Source organism: Oncorhynchus gorbuscha, linkage group LG06 (genome assembly GCF_021184085.1).
Source record: "Oncorhynchus gorbuscha isolate QuinsamMale2020 ecotype Even-year linkage group LG06, OgorEven_v1.0, whole genome shotgun sequence".
NCBI classification, from domain to species: Eukaryota; Metazoa; Chordata; class Actinopteri; order Salmoniformes; family Salmonidae; genus Oncorhynchus; species Oncorhynchus gorbuscha.
Genome location: NC_060178.1, coordinates 76,044,510 through 76,065,781, shown reverse-complemented (window position 1 = coordinate 76,065,781; position 21,272 = coordinate 76,044,510). Strand labels below are relative to the sequence as shown.

The 21,272-nt window shown below is 43.5% G+C and overlaps 1 protein-coding gene across 3 annotated transcripts in view; it reads right to left on the bottom strand.

Moving 5' to 3' along the window:
- Positions 1–1,993: 1,993 nt before the first annotated feature.
- LOC124038336 (zinc finger CCHC domain-containing protein 24-like) overlaps positions 1,994–21,272 on the bottom strand; it is a 62,184-nt gene continuing 42,905 nt past the window's right edge. For 2 of the 3 annotated variants that reach the window (XM_046354097.1, XM_046354099.1), the window contains 3 exons: positions 13,108–13,272; positions 9,747–9,872; positions 1,994–4,508 (listed from right to left, as the gene is read on the bottom strand). In XM_046354097.1, coding sequence (XP_046210053.1) covers positions 4,395–4,508; positions 9,747–9,872; positions 13,108–13,272 — 405 coding nt within the window. In that variant the 3' untranslated portion in view covers positions 1,994–4,394. The remainder of the gene's footprint in view (positions 4,509–9,746; positions 9,873–13,107; positions 13,273–21,272) is intronic. The other variant, XM_046354098.1, reaches the window with a different exon arrangement.

Sequence of the window (21,272 nt, the reverse complement as noted above, 5' to 3'; positions counted from 1 at the left end):
TACCCCTTTTTCTCCCCAATTTCGTGGTATCCAATTGGTAGTTACAGACTTGTCCCATCGCTGCAACTCCCGTACGGACTCCGGAGAGGCGAAGATCGAGAGCCATGCGTCCTTCAAAACACAACCCGCCAAGCCGCACTGCTTCTTGACACAATTTCCGCTTAACCCAGAAGCCAACCGCGGAGGAAACACTGTACACATGGCGACCGTGTCCACATGGATTGCACCCGCCCTGCCCGGACGATGCTGGGCCAATTGTGCGGCACCCCATGGGTCTCCCAGTCGTGGCCGGCTGCGACAGAGCCTGGACTCGGACCAGGATCTCTAGTGGCCTTAGACCACTGCACTACTCGGGAGGCCCTCATTATTTATTTTAATGATTTTCAAATTGAGCATAATTATTTAATCTATATAGCCTACACTTTCTCGTTCTGATCTTCTAACGCAAGTGAGATGGGTGTGGCTTCGTGACAATGATCAAGAGCAGCTGCTCAGCTGATTGAATCTAGGCCTAGGTTTAGTTGGCTAATACCCAAGCTAACGGAGATGGCTAATGGAAACATACACTACTGTTGGGAAGAGAATAAAGACTAGAATATATTGTAAAGATAGGATATCAGCAGTGTTCTGCTCGGTTGTAGTTGGTTTTATAACACTTATTAGATATGACAGAGAAACAGATCAATTGTATTAGCTACAGTACTGAAAATATAGAATTGATCCCCACATTATGTGGGGAGAAAATAATAATCTGCTATGATCTGTAATCAACGAACAAAACCCTCAACATCAATACGATTCACATCAAATATGATTTAAAAAACATTTTTGTTCAGATGATAATACAATATCCATATAATGGCTATGATGCATCTCCTCGCTATTATAAAGCCTAATATTTTATGAGTAGACTACTATCCTGTAGGCTGGTTCAAGATCTAATTGTGCTGTCACAATGACTATAGGGGTTGTCAAGAGTCACAAACAGATCTGGAAACAGGCTAACTATCCTTCACCTCCCCATATAACTAAAACCAACTGAGTGTGATGTCCAAGTTTTGACAAATGATGCATAAGGCATTGTTCAGTATCCACCCATTGTATGTAAGACAACAGACTAAACTCCTACTTGTGTTTGTTAAATCAATCATTAAGTCATAAACAGACTATCATGTCAAGGACGGGATTCAATCCGATCACGAGTTATAGGTATTGCAGCTTTTAAAGGAAATGTTCGCGCATTTGTGGAGATCCCACTCACAGTAAACACTGCATATCGTCTCAATCGGAAATTGCCTTTAAAAGCCCCAATGAGATCAGATTTAATCCCAGAGAACAAGGATGAGGTATACAACTTTTAGTGAAAACCTCATTCACATTAGTGTACTGACTTCAAAATAACATGGTTGTTGATTCCATGACAACAGACTAGCTAGAGTGTGTGTGATTGTCTGCATCCAAACTAAAATAAATGGTGTAGAGGAAGACATTAGCCAGCTGAAACTTCTCAGTTCTAATGGGGTAAGGTTATTTGTTTTCCCATTTGTATTCACATCTTGAACTTGCATCAAACTTGGCAAAACACTACCTCAGAGTTACTTAGTTTAATCCAGTTCTAAACTAAGTTCAATTCTCCTCTTATTTCATTTCCTTCAAATTTTTCAAAATAATTATTCTCTTTTTACAAGGCACATTGGTACTTTTAAGATAATATAAAATATACAACTATTAATTCAACCTTTATAGAACCATTAAACACATTCTAAATATTTGAGAAACTAATGTGTTTTGATTTGAAAAATACACCTCAGCTTGGAAAATTGGTAGCAAACTTCTCTCAGCTATACTCACAACATAAATGTTCCGAAAGTGTCAATAACCTCTATCGCTAAAATACAACTAAACCTAACATTACAAAGATATTCTTCCCTCTAGATTCTCCAACGATAAAGTTTAAAGTATAGGCCTAGATCTTTGAAAACAGAGATAATGGTTAGTTACCTCCTCTATTAAAGACATTATTTAATGTTTATATCATAATGTGGTATCAAACACACAGAAACGTAAACTTAATCCATCATCACACTTACAAAACTCCTCTGATAAACAAAACATGGCTATGTCTGTTACAAGACAACTTTCCCACTTATTTTTTCTTCACCAAACATTATATTCATCTTACCTACATCCCTTCACCTCTCTCTCTCCCCAGACATCCTTTACTGCTGTCACCTGTTTGACACACTATGAAGGGGTTAAACCCCTTGGGAAAAGATATTAGTTAGATTCACTGTCATATTTCTAGGTTAATAAAGCTTTCTTAAAGTAGCGTTACAAGATTGGAACAACTCTATTGGCCAGGTGTGAGTCCTAAAAAAGATGTGAATTTGCAAATGGTATATGTATACTATAAAACCACTTTGAAATGCATAAGGATTACTTATTTACTGTATATACCAGATTAAATACCAGTTCTAATCAACTAAAATCCACCATGTCAATCTACCGGCATCCTACACCAAATAGACTACTGAAGTTGAGTCCTTAATAAGAATATTGTTGGCATACATAGAGTACAGGAAGGAATTACTTTTCAAGGAACTCATTACAATAATAAAATGATTATTTGGAAGTAAAGTATTAGGCAAAAAAAAGACTACAGCATTGCAGATAGGTTCAATCTAACACTTGAGAGTCTAAATATGAATGTTATATTGGCTAAGAGGAACTGGATATTCAGTCTTTATCATAACAGAAACGTCTCTTACTGCATTTGGCTTTGGACAAGAATTTTCAAAGCTGGTCAATTTGTAAATCTCGATTAATACCTAAACACTCATTTCATTGCTGACGTAAATGCATAGCATGTTAAATACAAAACAACAATGTTATTACCACGGAACTACATCTAAACGAAGAACGATTCTCAACCTAAAGTAGTTTCTATAGACAATTAGAAGCAGTTACACAATAATACTTTGATATAAAAACATACACACGTATACTATTACACATTCATATACAAGTAACCGCCAAAATAATGGAAACACAAGTAAATGAGGGATACAAAGTATATTGAAAGCAGGATATTCCACACAGGTGTGGTTCCTGAGATAATTAAACAATTAAAATCCCATCATGCTTAGGGTCATGTATAAAAATGCTGGGCAGGCCATGATTTTTGCAATTATTTTGGCTACCATGGCTATGCCACCATAGGATGACAATGCCCCCATCCACGGGGCACAAGTGGTCATTGAATGGTTTGCTGAGCATGAAAACGATGAAAACCATATGCCATGGCAGTCTCAGTCACCAGATCTCAACCCAGTTGAACCCTTATGGGAGATTCTGGAGTGGCACCAGAGACAGCGTTTTCAAACACCATCAACAAAACACCAAATGATGGAATTTCTCATAGGAGAATGGTGTCGCATCCCTCCTATAGAGTTCCAGACACGTAGAATCTATGCCACGGTTCATTGAAGCTGCTCTGGCCCTGTTATTAAGACACTTTATGTTGGTGTTTCCTAGATTTTGAGAGTTACTTGTATATATCCCAGTTAAAATCAATTTAAAATTGCACAACAGACAAACAGACGACAAATAATAAATACACCACATATAACATGTAAGCCAGGGATGTATGGTGCGGTATCCCTCAGTTAATCAATCAATAATCAATTCATAATTCATTCACAGTTATTAATGTATAGGTTGACATTTGACCAGACATTGACCCCGACTTGAGCTCATGACGATAGAAGGTTTATAGGGACCTTTGTTACATTACCATCACTAGAAGCCCTGTCTCTGTCTGTTTTAATACTCAGAACATCCACACACACTTCACTTGGCAGGGAAAACGCTTCTGTAACCACAAAATCAACAGAGCCCAAAGTGAGGTAATGAAATCAAGGAGAGGGCAATACTGTCAGTGAGAACAATATCACATTATACACACACACATTGCGTGGGGTACACAAGGCTACAAGGCCCTGTCATGATTGAGGATATTTACATACAATTATTTAGGCACGTTTTCACTTTTTAAAAAGAGCACTTTGTGGGGTTTTATCACTGTTTAGAAAGAGCACTTTGTGGGCTTTTAATCACTAAGTACAGGTCTTGGATCAGTTTCTCTCACTCCTTTACCGTTAAGAAAGGGCCAGTAGGTGTAGGGATAATGACCAGGAACTGTGTTTAGTGACAAACCTCCCCAAAAGGAGGTTTAACGACTAATTCAGAGAGGGGATGGGAGGAGGAACAAGGGAGGGGGAGGAGGAGTGGAAGGGGTGAGGAACAGGTGATGGAGATGGGGAGAGGAGAAGGAGGATGGATGGATGAGAGGGAGGGGAGGATTGAAGCAAGGGGTGGGAGTATATGTTAAGGTGTTATTGCACGCGTCGGCAGTAGTAGCCCAGGACTTTGCATTTCTCACACAGGTGCTGAGGGTGCTCCTTACTCTGGTCTGAGACGTCCAGGCCATCAGGCTTCTCCAATGGACGCTAACAGGGAGGAGAGTTACGTAGGGAGAAAGATGGGGAGAGGGGGTAGAGAAAGATGGATGAAAGAGAGGGAGGGAGGGAGGGAGGTAGAGAAGAGTGAGACTCATCACGTACAAGTATACACACTATATAAAACGTTTGCAATGGTGATAACATGACAGGGGGAAGAGTTAACCTCAGTTCTACAGTATACTGGGTGCTAACCACACACTGACAATTCACCCCACACTCACACAAACAAACACACACACACACCCAACATAAAGCCTTCAATCTGCCAGCAGTTGGTTTGGGACTCAAACCAGCTCTGTTGTATTCCAAAATCTCAGGCCACAAGAACTAACCCTGGATTTTTTCAGACCTGGAGTCAGTGTAGTTTCTGTTATTGGTGTCAGAGCTGAGGCAAATAACCCTAACAGATCTCCTTCTCTCGCTAACACGATATAATGACAGAGTCGTCGTTCCAAATGGTAACCTGTCCTCTATGTAGTGCACTACCTTTGACCAAAGCCCCATCCTGCATGCTATAATTCCAGAAAGAGGTCCAAGGCACATGTTTGCTGATATAAACCTGCATGAAAATACCAGCTACACCACTGGGAGTAATGGTTTGTTGGAAAGTATATGAAGGACAACAGAGGGTATCGTTCAGCGCCAACGGTTTGTTGGATGTCGATCACATACAATCCCTCAGCAATCATTTGCTTTCCCACCCATTGTTGTTACAGAGTTTTTAGTTATGATACTGTTATTTTTTCCAGACCGACAGTCTCAGACTGATTCTATAACTTGTCAAAACCAGAGCCCGTATTCATAAAGTGTCTCTGATCTAGGCTTCGTATTTCCTATTAGATCACAATGAATATGATGATATGCACAGAACGGATCAGATCCTAGATCAGCATTCCTACTCTGAGACACTTTATGGATAAAGGCCCAGGTTGCCAAGGACCAGAGCAAGAAGACAATGCAGCCAGCCTTCGCCTTGACTATCTGCCACTAGCTTTAAAGGCTTATTGATGATAATAACATGAAATACATATCAAACATACCCACAATGTTAAGTTTGGCTTCCAAAATAGGATGTACTTGATGACAAAGTATATGTTTCGTTGGAAAAATGATCTGATAGTTAAATATCTTGGGTTTTGGACTGAAGGACTGCAATCTGTCCGGTTTGTCTGTGTATTTATTAAATGGATAAAACTGTTTTTATGATCAGTTTATTTTGAATGAATGCCACACATATTTTTCAAACCAAAACTAGATTCCATCCGGCTATAGATATCCGGATGCCTCTCTTAAAGTCATGAAATGTGAAAACTATGGAAGCACATAGACAGTCTAGAATACTATAACGTAAGGTAACTCATCTGTGATGGTTGAGCTTATTGTTTCACTCTGATCTTGAGCCTGAACCAGTCAAAGACTCCTGGGACTAATGTGCTATTTGATGCTATTTAGAAGGTCAGGGCTCAGGTCAGGATAGCTTTATACCTCACCACCTAACAGGAACTGTTGAGGACATGAAGACTTGCAGTTTAAAGCGTATCTGGAAATCAGATACCAACATTGGAAGATAAGAAAAATACACAATGTTTAATTCATTTCCCTCAGTCCTTTCTGTTGGAGCCAAGCTCTCTCTGTGTGTGTGTGTGTGTGTGTGTGTGTGTGTGTGTGTGTGTGTGTGTGTGTGTGTGTGTGTGTGTGTGTGTGTGTGTGTGTGTGTGTGTGTGTGTGTGTGTGTGTGTGTGTGTGTGTGTGTGTGTGTGTGTGTGTGTGTGTGTCTGCAGTACCTGGGGGTTAGTGGTTCATTCTCAAACGCTGACAGGGGGAAATATGTGAAGTGGGTGACATAGCAAATGTGTGGAATTTGCCCGTGAGTGTGGTGCTAGCCACAACACACACACATGCAAGCGCGCGCGCACGCGCACGCACACGCACACACACACACACACACACACACACACACACACACACACACACACACACACACACACACACACACACACACACACACACACACACACACACACAGAAATGAGCATGCTTTTCCCACAAGCTGTTTCCATCGAACAGACTTTTCTCTGCCATTTTAAAAGACTGACTTTGGTGAGAATAATCACTGTGAATGCTGCGCTTAATGGTGATTTAATACATTCTCATCATCGGTTTGATCTGATGAAGTCGCCTGATATTGCTTGAAGCATTCTATCAGAATATGGTGTTGTGACCGTGACCATAGTTACAGTATAGTAGAACCCTCAATGGCATTGAAGAATGGATGAAGATCCATGCAAATCCTAATGTAGCTGTATGTCCAAATCCAAAGCAGCAAGCAACCCCTATGCCCTAGCCCCTATGCCCTATCCCCTATGCACTTGTGCGCCTAGTCCCCTACACCAGTGGTAACCTAAATTTTCTGAGCCAAGATCACTTTCTGATTCAAAATGCAGGCCGAGATCGACCGCTCAGATCATTTTTTAAACATGACTTGAAAAAACGTACACTACCGTTCAAAAGTTTGAGGTCACTTAGAAAGGTCCTTGTTTTTGAAAAAAAAAAAAAATATGTCCATTAAAATAACATCAAATTGATCCGGAATACAGTGTAAACATTGTTAAACACTGCAAATGACTATTGTAGCTGGAAACGGCTGATTTTGAATGGAATGTCTATATAGACGTACAGAGGCCCATTATCAGCAACCATCACTCCTATGCTCCAATGGCACATTGTGTTCGCTAATCCAAGTTTATAATTTTAAAAGGCTAATTTATCATTAGAAAACCCTTTTGCAATTATGTTGGCACAGCTGAAAACTGGCCTTCTTTAGACTTGTTGAGTATCTGGAGCATCAGCATTTGTGGCCAGAAACAAAGGCCTTTCTTCTGAAACTCAGTCTATTCTTGTTCTAAGAAATAAAGGCTATTCCATGCGAGAAATTGCCAAGAAACTGAAGATCTCGTATAACGCGGTGTACTACTCCCTTCACAGAACAGCGCAAACTGGCACTAACCAGAATAGAAAAGGAGTGGGAGGCCCTGGTGCACAACTGAGTAAGAGGACAAGTACATTAGAGTGTCTAGTTTGAGAAACAGACGCCTCACAAGTCCTCAACTGGCAGCTTCATTAAATATTACCAGCAAAACAACGTCTACAGTGAAGAGGCGACTCCGGGATGCTGGCCTTCTAGGCAGAGTTCCTCTGTCCAGTGTCTGTGTTCTTTTGCCCATCTTAATATTTTATTTTTATGGGCCAGTCTGAGATTTAGCTTTTTCTTTGCAACTCTGCCTAGAAGGCCAGCATCTCGGAGTCGGCTCTTCACTGTTGACGTTGAGACGGGTGTTTTGCGGGTTAAAATATGTTAACATTTATCGGGGGGTATGATATTTGTGCATCTGTACCTTTCTTACCCATCATTATTCGCCATTCATTCAGGATTGTCTGGAATCATGGTAGCAACCACATTAATGTTGAAGTGCTTAGAAATATATTATATTCTTATTTACCATAAAAGTGACTCCAAAATGACACAATACATTATTGACCATTCATTTCTATTGGGCACAAAATAATCTGAAACACAACCAAAACAAATAGCCAAATAATCCAACATATTTGTAAAGTTACAAGCTTGATGTAGGCATTGCTTGCTATGAATATGGGACCAAATAATTAATACACATATAAATGAATTTGTCCCAATACTTTTGGTCCCCTAAAATGGGTGGATTATGTACATAAAGTGCTGTAAACAGTTCACCCGATATGGATGTAAATACCATACAATTAAAGCTGATAATCTGTACTTTAACCTCATAGTCATTGTTTGATTTCAAATCCAAATATGGGGAGTATAGAGCCAAAAGAAGAAAAAAACGCTTCACTGTCCCAATAGTTATGTAGGACACTGTATAACCATTTGTCCATTTGCTATCCAACCCTCAGATCTCAAAAAGTGCAAGAATTGTGGGTAGGGACTAGAGGTACATTTGAGTTTGAGCGATTATCCCAAACTCTGGGAGGGAGAAATAGCTAAAGTGGCCAATCATCACTATCGAGAAATACAATAGAATGTACTGTGCAGAGCCCAACAGCTACTTTCACTTTCCCATAAAGTTTTCTTGCACTCTTTCAATAATGGTTTAAAGGGGCAATCTGGGATTCAAGCAACAACAATAACAAAGCAGTCACCTCGCCACTTGTTGGGATTGGGCTGGAGAAATGAAATACCAGGTTGCCCCTTTAATATCAGAGCGAGTGAAGATGTAGCCTCCTTGAGAAAAGGCATCTCCTTTCTGTCCAATTTAGCATTATTGCTAGAAGAGTGAATCGTGCATACTCTTTCCATAGTATGCGGGGTAGGTCTATGTCCCAAATGGTACCCTATTCCCTATATAGTACATTACTTTTGACCAGGGCCCAGGGAACTACAAGTTGGGCCTCCTGCAGCCAAAACTGTATTTTAAGTGGTGGAATTGACTGAATTTGTTGAAATGAAAATATGACTAGATTGAGTGTGGAAGTTACATGCAATGTTTGGAACTGGGGAAGTACGTCTGAAGCTCTTTCTCCCATCTCAATTCTACACACAAAACATTTACACATTTTCAAGTTAATTGAATTAAGGAATATTTAATGACAGTGATAATGATAATACAATTCTGGATGTCACATATTTGGACAGTTACTTATAACATCTAGTTAAACTGTTTCTTGGAGTTTATTGCTTTCGAGTGATTAATAGTTTAAGTGACAGAGCTCTGGGCCCATATTCACAAAGTGTCTCAGAGTAGTGTGAGGCCGTGTCTAGACTTGACAGTTCATGCAGCTTTAGTATTCTGATGATAGATTTCTGATCATGGAATTCCGAACATGTCATGCATCTAAACCTACATTTAAATATGTCTACTGTGTCCACAGTGTGTCCGGATTCCCTTATCCTGCGCTATATTAAAATGCCAGTATGCATTCTACAAATGGTAGAATAGGTCAAATATGTTAATAACTCAACAACAACAGATGCCAGTAGCTAACTACTGTAGCTACTAACCTCTGTAGCTAGCCAGCAAGCAAAGCTAAAGCGATTGCATACGGGTTAGCATAACTACCCAAGCAATAATTTTTTTAAATAAATATTAGCTAGCTGGCTAGCATTTATGAGGCCAGCAAACACGTTCCTCGCATGCTAGGAACGTATTTCCTCCAACATTATAATAAAAATGTGTCACCAACTGTATGCGCTTTCGGTAGCCTGATTGCGTCCAGACCAGAGCATGTGAGCAGAGTTGAGTGGTTGGAAATCCCGTTCCATCGATCCATGTCCTTTCCAACCACTCTGCTAAGAACCGCTCCGTGCTCCTAGAAAAAAACAAATACCACTCCAAATTCACTCCATTCATTAACATCACAACTTAACCAACAGAGAATAATGGAGAATATCCTCTCCACACTTGACGAGCCACTGGGGATGCTAAACACCCGTTTGGCTCCTCTTGCCAGGCTGGGCAGAGATGCAGAGTTATATATATATATATATTTTCTATAGGTAGGCCTACATTTTTTGGGGTAAAATAACCCAAATCAAAACAGAAAGCTCCTCGAACGTGAGAATATGCCAGGCCTATTGGGCCAAAATCAATGATGGCCTATTGTATAGATAATAGAACAAAAATGAACAAAACGTTTAAGAGATCAGATTTTTGGTTTATAAATACTTTGCTACAATGACACACTTACTTATCTACCCAACTCGTTCCTTTCTTTTAGCATGTGCACATAGTAAGTACACCATCATACTTCTAGATACGTGTCTTTTCAGATTCCACAAAGATTCTTCATCACCGCACTCCCTCTGTTGCTCTTGGTCCTCATCTTTGTAAGTCCCCTTGATCTTCCTCCTGTGCATTTAATCAGTTTCTTTATGAAAATATTTAGCAAATTCCATGACAGTAGGTAAAGCAAGGGGTTACCGCAGCCCACAAGTAGACTACAAATGCATATTGGGCCGAGCATGCCCTGAGCTCGTGGGGTGCTACTGGAGCGAAATTGTGGGCGAGCAGGCCGATGCTCAAGCCTTTGGGAATCTCGCCCCGCCCTCCACTCAAATTGTGCAGGCTCTGCTCCTTGCTCCGCTCCAGCTCTGCTCACATACTCTGGTCCAGACGGAGGAGAAATTCGCACACAATGCATCCCTGACCACCTCCTGAAGTGGTGAGCCAGATCTAAACACAATCAGACCACAAAGCCACCCATCTTTTCAATGCAAACTTCTATTTCGGATAGCAAAAGTCGCATGTAAGTGTCAAGTGTAGACACGACACGACCTAAAATTATTTTAGGAGCATTTACAGTGCCTTCCGAAAGTATTCGGCCCCCTTGAACTTTGCGACCTTTTGCCACATTTCAGGCTTCAAACATAAAGATATAAAACTGTATTTTTTTGTGAATTATCAACAACAAGTGGGACACAAACATGAAGTGGAACGACATTTATTGGATATTTCAAACTTTTTTAACAAATCAAAAACTGAAAAATTGGGCGTGCAAAATTATTCAGCCCCCTTAAGTTAATACTTTGTAGCGCCACCTTTTGCTGCGATTACAGCTGTAAGTTGCTTGGGGTATGTCTCTATCAGTTTTGCTCATCGAGAGACTGAAATGTTTTCCCATTCCTCCTTGCAAAACAGCTCGAGCTCAGTGAGGTTGGATGGAGAGCATTTGTGAACAGCAGTTTTCAGTTCTTTCCACAGATTCTCGATTGGATTCAGGTCTGGACTTTGACTTGGCCATTCTAACACCTGGATATGTTTATTTTTTAACCATTCCATTGTAGATTTTGCTTTATGTTTTGGATCATTGTCTTGTTGGAAGACAAATCTCTGTCCCAGTCTCAGGTCTTTTGCAGACTCCATCAGGTTTTCTTCCAGAATGGTCCTGTATTTGGCTCCATCCATCTTCCCATCAATTTTAACCATCTTCCCTGTCCCTGCTGAAGAAGAGCAGGCCCAAACCATGATGCTGCCACCACCATGTTTGACAGTGGGGATGGTGTGTTCAGGGTGATGAGCTGTGTTGCTTTTACGCCAAACATAACGTTTTGCATTGTTGCCAAAAAGTTCCATTTTGGTTTCATCTGACCAGAGCACCTTCTTCCACATGCTTGGTGTGTCTCCCAGGTGGCTTGTGGCAAACTTTAAACGACACTTTTTATGGATATCTTTAAGAAATGGCTTTCTTCTTGCCACTCTTCCATAAAGGCCAGATTTGTGCAATATACGACTGATTGTTGTCCTATGGACAGAGTCTCCCACCTCAGCTGTAGATCTCTGCAGTTCATCCAGAGTGATCATGGGCCTCTTGGCTGCATCTCTGATCAGTCTTCTCTTTGTATGAGCTGAAAGTTTAGAGGGACGACCAGGTCTTGGTAGATTTGCAGTGGTCTGATACTCCTTCCATTTCAATATTATCGCTTGCACAGTGCTCCTTGGGATGTTTAAAGCTTGGGAAATATTTTTGTATCCAAATCCGGCTTTAAACTTCTTCATAACAGTATCTCGGACCTGCCTGGTGTGTTCCTTGTTCTTCATGATGCTCTCTGCGCTTTTAACGGACCTCTGAGACTATCACAGTGCAGGTGCATTTATACGGAGACTTGATTACACACAGGTGGATTGTATTTATCATCATTAGTCATTTAGGTCAACATTGGATCATTCAGAGATCCTCACTGAACTTCTGGAGAGAGTTTGCTGCACTGAAAGTAAAGGGGCTGAATAATTTTGCACACACAATTTTTAAGTTTTTGATTTGTTAAAAAAAAGTTTGAAATATCCAATAAATGTCGCAAAGTTCAAGGGGGCCGAATACTTTCGCAAGGCACTGTATATCTAGGATCAGGTCCCAGCCGTCCATATAATCTAAATCATTGTAACCTTAAAGGCAAACTGATTCTAGATCAGCACTCTTACTTTACTCTGAGGCTCTTTTTTTAACGATATTTTAATCAGGCAAGTTGGGAACAGCCTACAAAATGTAAGCAGCCACAGGTTTTCGCGTCCAATATAGCACCCTTATACCATAGACAAAACTAGTGTACTGCATAGGGAATAGGAAGCCATTTGGGACATTTCCCTCCCTGTATCTGGACGTTATTAGGCCTGTTATTTCACCATTAAAACAAATGTAGCTTCAACACACCCCTCCATTTATACACTTTCCCTTACAAACCCCTGACTAAAGAGGTTGAGTTGTCAAACCATATTCTGAGTGTTTTGTAATAATGATTAAGAACGCTGTGCATATTTTTTCCATAACATACAAAATGACTCCATCTCACACACACACACACACACACACACACACACACACACACACACACACACACACACACACACACACACACACACACACACACACACACACACACACACACACACACACACACACACACACACACACACACACACACACACACACACACACACACACACACAAAGCTCATGAGCGCACACACGCACACACGCGGAAACACCCACAAACACCCCATGCACAACTGCACACATATGAGCACGTGCACACACATACGTTGTCCTACCTGCTTGTGTGGGTAGACGTTGATATGGCACTTGATACATTCTTGTCCCATGTTGGCCCAGGAGTTACCGCTCATCCACTTCCTCTTACACTTGGGACATTTGTACTCCCCGAAACACCTCTTCTTCCCCTGGTATGGAGTTAGACCCTCACCTTTAGGCCGTGCCTGGGAGGACAAAATAGAGAAGTTTAGATTGTATCTTAAGATACACTACACATGTTAATGGACACTCGCTTATCATGGGTATTCATTTGGAGTTGGTCCCCCTTTGCTGCTATAACAGCCTCCACTCGTCTGGGAAGGCGTTTCACTAGATGTTGGAACATTGCTGTGGGGACTTGCTTCCATTCAGCCACAAGAGCATTAGTGAGGTCGGGCACTGATGTTGGGTGATTAGGCCTGGCTTTGCAGTCGGCATTCCAATTTATCCCAAAGGTGTTCGATGGGGTTAAGGTCCGGGCTCTGTGCAGGCCAGTCAAGTTCTTCCACACCTATCTCGACAAACAATTTCTGTATGGACTTTGCTTTGTGCACGGAGGTATTGTCATGCTGAAACAGGAAAGGGCCTTCCCCAAACTGTTGCCACAAAGTTGGAAGCACAGAATCGTCTAGAATGTCATTGTATGCTGTAGTGTTAAGATTTCCCTTCACTGGAACTAAGGGGCCTAGCCCAAACTATGAAAAATAGCCCCAGACCCTATTTCCTCTTCCACCAAACTTTTCAGTAGGCACTATGCATTCTGGCAGATATCGTTCTCCTGGCATCCGCCAGACTCCGATTCGTCCGTCGGACTGATAGATGGTGAAGCGTGATTCATCACTCCAGCGAACGCATTTCAACTGCTCCAGAGTCCAATGGCAGCGAGATTTACACCACTCCAGTCAGCGGTTAGCATTGCGCATGGTGATCTTAGGCTTGTGTGTGGCTGCTTGGCCATGGAAACCCATTTCATGAAGCTCCCAACAAACAGTTACTGTACTGTGTAATGTTCTTCGTCTGTTGTTTGTAGAAAGTCAGACCGAAATGCAGCGTGTAGGTTACTCATGACTTTTAATGAAGCTAATACAGTACATGAAATAACGAAGAAGAAAACAACAAACGAATGAAACTAATACAGCCTATCTGGTGACTAACACTAAGACAGGTACAATCACCCACGAAATACAACACGCACTCAAGCTACCTAAATACGGTTCCCAATCCGAGACAACTAGAATCAGCTGACTCCAATTAGGAATCGCCTCAGGCAGCCAAGCCTAACTAGACACACCCCTAATAATACACACTCCCAATTAATACAAACCCAATACGAAATAACAACATATAAACCCATGTCACACCCTGGCCTACCCAAACATATAACAAAAACACAAGATACAATGACCAAGGCGTGACAGAACCCCCCCCTAAGGTGCGGACTCCGGGACGCACCTCAAGAGCATAGGGAGGGTCCGGGTGGGCGTCTGTCCATGGTGGCGGTTCTGGCTCAGGACGTGGACCCCACTCCATAAATGTCCTAGTTCCTCCCCTTCGCGTCCTAGGATAATCCACCTTCTCCGCCGACCATGGCCTAATAGTCCTCACCCTGATCCCCACATAACAGAGGGGCAGCTCGGGACCGAGGGGCAGCTCGGGACCGAGGGGCAGCTCGGGACAGAGGGGCAGCTCGGGACAGAGGGGCAACTCAGGACAGAGGGGCAACTCGGGATAGAGGGGCAACTCGGGATAGAGGGGCAACTCAGGATAGAGGGGCAACTCAGGATAGAGGGGCAACTCAGGATAGAGGGGCAACTCAGGATAGAGGGGCAACTCAGGACAGCGGGGCAGCCCGGGACAGAGGGGCAGCCCGGGACCGAAGCAGCCCGGTACTGAGGGGAAGCCCGGTACTGAGGGGAAGCCCGGTACTGAGGGGAAGCTCGGTACTGAGAGGAAGCTCGGTACTGAGAGGAAGCTCGGTACTGAGAGGGAGCCCAGTACAGAGAGGGAGCCCAGTACTGAGAGGAAGCTCAGTACTGAGAGGAAGCTCAGTACTGAGAGGAAGCTCAGGCAGGTAGTAGGCTCCGGTAAATCCTGGCTGGCTGGTGGACCTGGATGATTAAGGTTGTCTGGCCGATCTAGAAGATCTTGGTAGACTGGCACTTCTGGCGGATCCTGGCAGACTGGCACTTCTGGCGGATCCTGGCAGACTGGTGACGCTGGGCCGACTGGCGGCGCTGGGCAGACAGGAGACTCCGGCAGCGCAGGAGAGGAGAAAGGCTCTGGCTGCGCTGAACAGGCGAGGCGCACTGGACGCGCTGGGCCGACTGGGAGCACTGGTGGCGCTGTACAGACAGGAGACTCCGGCAGCGCAGGAGAGGAGAACAGGCGAGGCGCACTGGAGGCCTGGTGCGTGGTGCTGGAACTGGTGGTACTGGCGCGAGGACACGCACAGGAAGCCTGGTGCGGGGAGCTGCTACCGGAGGACTGGTGTGTAGAGGTGGCTCTGGATAGACCGGACCGTGCAGGCGCACTGGAGCTCTTGAGCACCGAGCCTGCCCAAGCTTACCTGGCTCGATGCCCACTCTAGCCCGGCCAATAGGAAGGGCTGGTATGAGTCGCAGCTGGCTCTGCACCCGCACTGGAAACACCGTGCGCTCCATAGCATAACACGGTGCCTGCCCGGTCTCTCTAGCCCAACGGTGAGCACCGGGAGTATGCGCAGGTTTCCTACCTGGCATAACTATTCTCCCTTCTAGCTCCCCCCCAATAATTTTTTGGGGCTGTTTTTCCGGTTTCCAACCGCGTCGCCGTGCTGCCTCCTCATACATACGCCTCTCCGCTTTAGCTGCCTCTATTTCCTCCTTGGGACGGCGATATTCTCCCGGCTGCTCCCAGGGTCCTTTTCCGTCTAATATCATCTCCCAAGACCAGAAGTCCTCATATTGCTGCTCCTCACAATTAACAGGGAGAGTAGGCTCAGGTCTGACTCCTGACTCTGCCACTCTCTCTCTGCGCTTTCCCCCATTACCTACGGTTTTCGCTCTGTATAGCCGTGCTCTCCTTTTCGATTCCATCCGTATATAGCCCTCTTCGCATTGCTGTAGGGAATCCCAGGCGGGCTCCTGCACTCCCACTGGGTCGGACGCCCACCTGTCGATTTCTTCCCACGTAGTATAATCCATATCGTCCTCCTTCAGATCCTGCCAGTTCCTGCCAGTTCACACTCTGCTCGGTCTGTGAATCGTGGTGGGTGAATCAGCTGACTCCAATTAGGAATCGCCTCAGGCAGCCAAGCCTAACTAGACACACCCCTAATAATACACACTCCCAATTAATACAAACCCAATACGAAATAACAACATATAAACCCATGTCACACCCTGGCCTACCCAAACATATAACAAAAACACAAGATACAATGACCAAGGCGTGACATACTGACGTTGCTTCCAGAGGTAGTTTGGAACTCGGTAGTGAGTGTTGCAACCGAGGACAGACGATTTTTATGCGCTACGCACTTCAGAACTTGGCCCCCCCATTCTGTGAGATTGTGTGGACTACCACATCGCGACTGAGCCATTGTTGCTCCTAGATGTTTCCACTTCACAATAACAGCAGTTACAGTTGACTGGGGAAGCTCTAACAGGGCAGACATTTGACAAACTGACTTGTTGGAAAGGTGGCATCCTTTGACTGCGCCATGTTGAAAGTCACTGAGCTCTTTAGTGCGAGCCATTATGCTGCCAATGTTTGGCTATGGAGATTGCATGGCTGTGTGCTCCATTTTATACACCTGTGAGCAACAGTGGTGGCTGAAATAGCAGAATCCACTCATATGAAGTGTGTCCACATACGTTTGGCCATGTAGTGTATATCATGTGGGTCAAGGTCAGAAGGTCAAGGTTCCTGAAACAAATGGTGAGAACACAAAAGAGATAAAGACTGATGCAAAAAGTTTGCTTAACTAATGCTACCCTTTTTGTTCTTTATTTTTTGGGGGGTGCTTATATTTTTCCTCTGTATGCAGCATATTGTAACATTTGGAGAGTTGAGAAACTGAGACTGAGAGAGGAGAAGGGTTTTCGGCCACACTCTGTCTCATACACACAGACAAACTCACACTCTGCCAGCCATGAAATGAAGCATGCGAGAGGCTAATATCCCTGGGAGGGGCTCCTCCTCATCATACTACCGAGTTCATACGGTCTACGTCCCAAATGACACCATAGTCTCTATATAGCGCACTACTTTTAACCAGGGCCCAAATGGCTCTGGTCAAAAGTAGTACGCTATATAGGGAATAGGGTGCCATTTGTGAAGCACCTCCATACTGGCAGTGGTTCATCTAAGCCAGGCTACTACAACAGCAAGAAGGGGTAAAAGTCTCTTTTTCCCCCTAGAGTGTCGCAAACAAAAGCACGTTTGATGTCATTGTGGGGATAAATCACTATGCGTGCGTATGTCCTGCCAAAACGAACTAATTAGGGAGCTTGACTGGCGTTGGCTGATCTCCCACTGGTTGATGGCTGATGTGTTCGGCTGATGTCATGTTGGATTCTGAACCCCACCCATCAGATGCAAATCCCTGTATATTACAACCTACTCTGGTAATAAAACAAACACTTCTTTTCAAGGATCCCTAAGAATGCACTTTTTTGTTCCAGCCCAGCACTAGCACACCCGATTCAACTAGTCAACAAACCACCAAGCCCATGATTAGTTGTTAAGGCTTGTTTTCTTACAAGGCGGAGCGAATTGCCCAAAGCTGGTCCCAGATTTCAGGGAGAGGGCAGAGAGGCGAGAGAATTCTGGGGGTAGACAGTGTTATTACGAGGTGGAGAGGTCTGTAGGGAGGTGGGAAGATGTGTGTGTGTGTGTGTGTGTGTGTGTGTGTGTGTGTGTGTGTGTGTGTGTGTGTGTGTGTGTGTGTGTGTGTGTGTGTGTGTGTGTGTGTGTGTGTGTGTGTGTGTGTGTGTGTGTGTGTGTGTGTGTGTGTGTGTGTGTGTGTGTAGGAGTTTAGGGGGGTTGAGAGAGGTGGTAGATGTATACCTCTGGTCCCGTCCATCCAGTGTGAGTAATGCAAAGCTTAATCATCAGCATCTGGTCCAGTGTAAACCTACGCCAGCGCCTTGCGTCATTGAGGACGAGCAACCAAGGCCTCACTATGATAGGTTGCCACTGTCCAGCAGCTCACTATGATAGGCTGTTACTGTCCAGGGGTTCAACAACAACATGACATTGACCTTAACCACCGTCAACACAACATCTCCCTCTGTAACAGAGAAGGAGCGAGAGAGGGAGATGGAAGAAGGGAGGGATTGAGGAGAGAGAAAGAGAGAGTGAGCGAGCGATAGAGAGAGAACAGCTGGAAACGGTGACATGGCCTGGCTCTAAGACAGGCATGAAAGGCAACGCTCTGACGCAATTACAAACAACGTCATGGTAAGACGTTATTTGGACAGTCCCAAGGCCGGCTCTAACCTTTTGGGGAACCTAAGTGAGATTTGGTGTGTAAGTATTTTATAACACATTTTATGCAATTCTACACATTTTTCCATGGTAAAGAGAGACATTCTTGCAGTTTTAATGCTAATTTCCTACAATTCTACACATTTTGTAATGACTTATGCCATGTTAATGATATCTGAGTGAGAGTGACTAACAAAATCAATGGGGGCCCCCTGGAGGTCAGGGTTAATTGAGCGGCTGTGAGTGACTGTCAAAACAAGAGAAAAACTGCTGATGCACAACCAAATGTCTAACTTGCACCTATTATTCTAACTCCGGGGAACCTAAGAGATATGAGATGCTTATGCCTGGAGCCCCGGACAGTCCCCTCAAAACGATCTTACAAGGAATGTTTTTACCAACTCCAGTAAGCAGAGGCTGTCAGATATTTGTCAAATGTAATCTGTTATTTGCAACATATTGGGCCAGTAACCGAAAGGTTTGAATACCCGAGCCGACAAGGCGAAAAATCTGTGTCCTTGAGCAAGGCACTTAACCCTAATTTGCTTCAGGGTTGCTGTACTACTATGACTGACCCTGTAAAACAACACATTTCACTGCAAGTGTGTATGTGACAATAAAACCTTCTTTTTTTTTTACATTTCATGTTATCATTGTAATCTAAAAAGCAAAACTTATCCTAAATCAACACTCCTGCTCTGAGATGCTTTGTGAAAACTGATGTCGTCTCCTGACTAGAGTTGCAAAATTCTGGGAATCTTCAATAAATTCTCTGGTTCTCCAGAAATACTAGTTGGAGGATTCTGTACTTCCTGCTTTTTCCTCCAATCTGGGATTTGGCAAAAAACTGGGAATTTATTGAAAGTTCCCAGAATTTTGGAACCCTACTCCTGACCATCACAAGTTATCTGTCAATGCTCCATGTAGTAGATCATCCTTCTACTCTCCTTGCAGAGCTGTAGTTCTAGCACTGTCTATCTCCGGCTATGTACTGCTATACTGGTTACAGTATAAAATAATATATGCCATTTAGCAGAAGCTTTTATCCAAAGCAACTTACAGTCATGCATGCATTCATTTAACCTATGGGTGGTCCCGGGAATCAAACCCACTACCCTGGCATTATAAGTGCCATGCTCTACCAACTGAGCGACAACGGACCACCCCTGAATGCATTATGTATGTGTTATGTATGTGTTATGTACGTGTTATGTACGTGTTATGTACGTGTTATGTACGTGTTATGTACGTGTTATGTACGTGTTATGTACGTGTTATGTACGTGTTATGTACGTGTTATGTACGTGTTATGTACGTGTTATGTATGTGTTATGTACGTGTTATGAGATCCTCATGTAGCCACTTTATTGAACACCGTAGAAACCCCACTACTCATCACTCCTCGGTGCTCCATGTAGTAGATTTCTCTATGTTCTAATTTCTATATTCTCCGTATAGCTCTGTTTCTGGGCCAGTAGATGCACACGATACTGTGTTTACAGCACAGACAGCCTGACCTGTATTGGCTACACCAGGTTTCAGATCAACTCAAAAACACCCGCACAACAGACTCCCTGATCAACATCAAGACATCCTCAGTTAGGAGCTACAGGTGGGAAAGGCAGAGACACACAGCCAATGGTGCCAGACCAGATATTCCAGATATTATACATTACTAGGGCTTGGAGTTATTCCTAGTCTGGTCACATGGCCAAGGTAACTCCTTGTTCAGGGATCAGGGACAACGAGTGAAGAACCACAACCATGTCGTAACAAAAGGTGGATGTTTAGAAGTAGTACTGGGACTTTTTTCCTGACCACGTGACAGAACTAGAGGTAATATAATAATAAATATAATACAATATAATAATTCTGTAGCTCAGTTGGTAGAGCATGGCGCTTGTAACGCCAGGGTAGTGGGTTCGATCCCCGGGACCACCCATACGTAGAATGTATGCACACATGACTGTAAGTCGCTTTGGATAAAAGCGTCTGCTAAATGGCATATATTATTTAGAACTAGAGGTCAGAGTTTCTATTTCTCCTCTTCAGGTCACATGGTCAACATAAACTCCTGATACTTCCATTCAATGACAAACACATGGTCAAATGTTGGGTCGTGAACAACTGTCAAATTGGCACGAAGACTGTAGACCTCAGTAAGACCCCTGGGCCCTGTCTTTGCAGTGCTGGTGTCAATCAACACAGTGGGAGGATGTTGTTAGAGTCTGTCTAACACACCAAGCCTGACACGGAGGTCTGAGGCTACGGAGGACCATAGGTTTAGCCTACGTCCCAAATGCACCCTATTCCCACCCTATTCCCTATATAGTGAACTACTTTTGACCAGGGCCTATAGAGCTCGGGTCAAAATCAATGCACTGTGTATGGAATAGGGTGCCATTTGGGATGCATAATCCTGCATTCCAGTGGTCACTTGAGCACACAAACACTAGGGGATGAATGTACTAAAAACATTTAGTGTCAGTTAGTTAGGTACCATAGGTCCATTCCACTAGCGTCAGCAGAGGACAATACTCTGATCCAGTTGTTATTGTTTTTTCCATCAATAATACAAGAAAACCGAGAGTAGTGACTTTGTGCATAATAATATGGGGTTTGCAAATGATCAAAAGTACTTAAAGGCGCGTGTGTGTGTGTGTGTGTGTGTGTGTGTGTGTGTGTGTGTGTGTGTGTGTGTGTGTGTGTGTGTGTG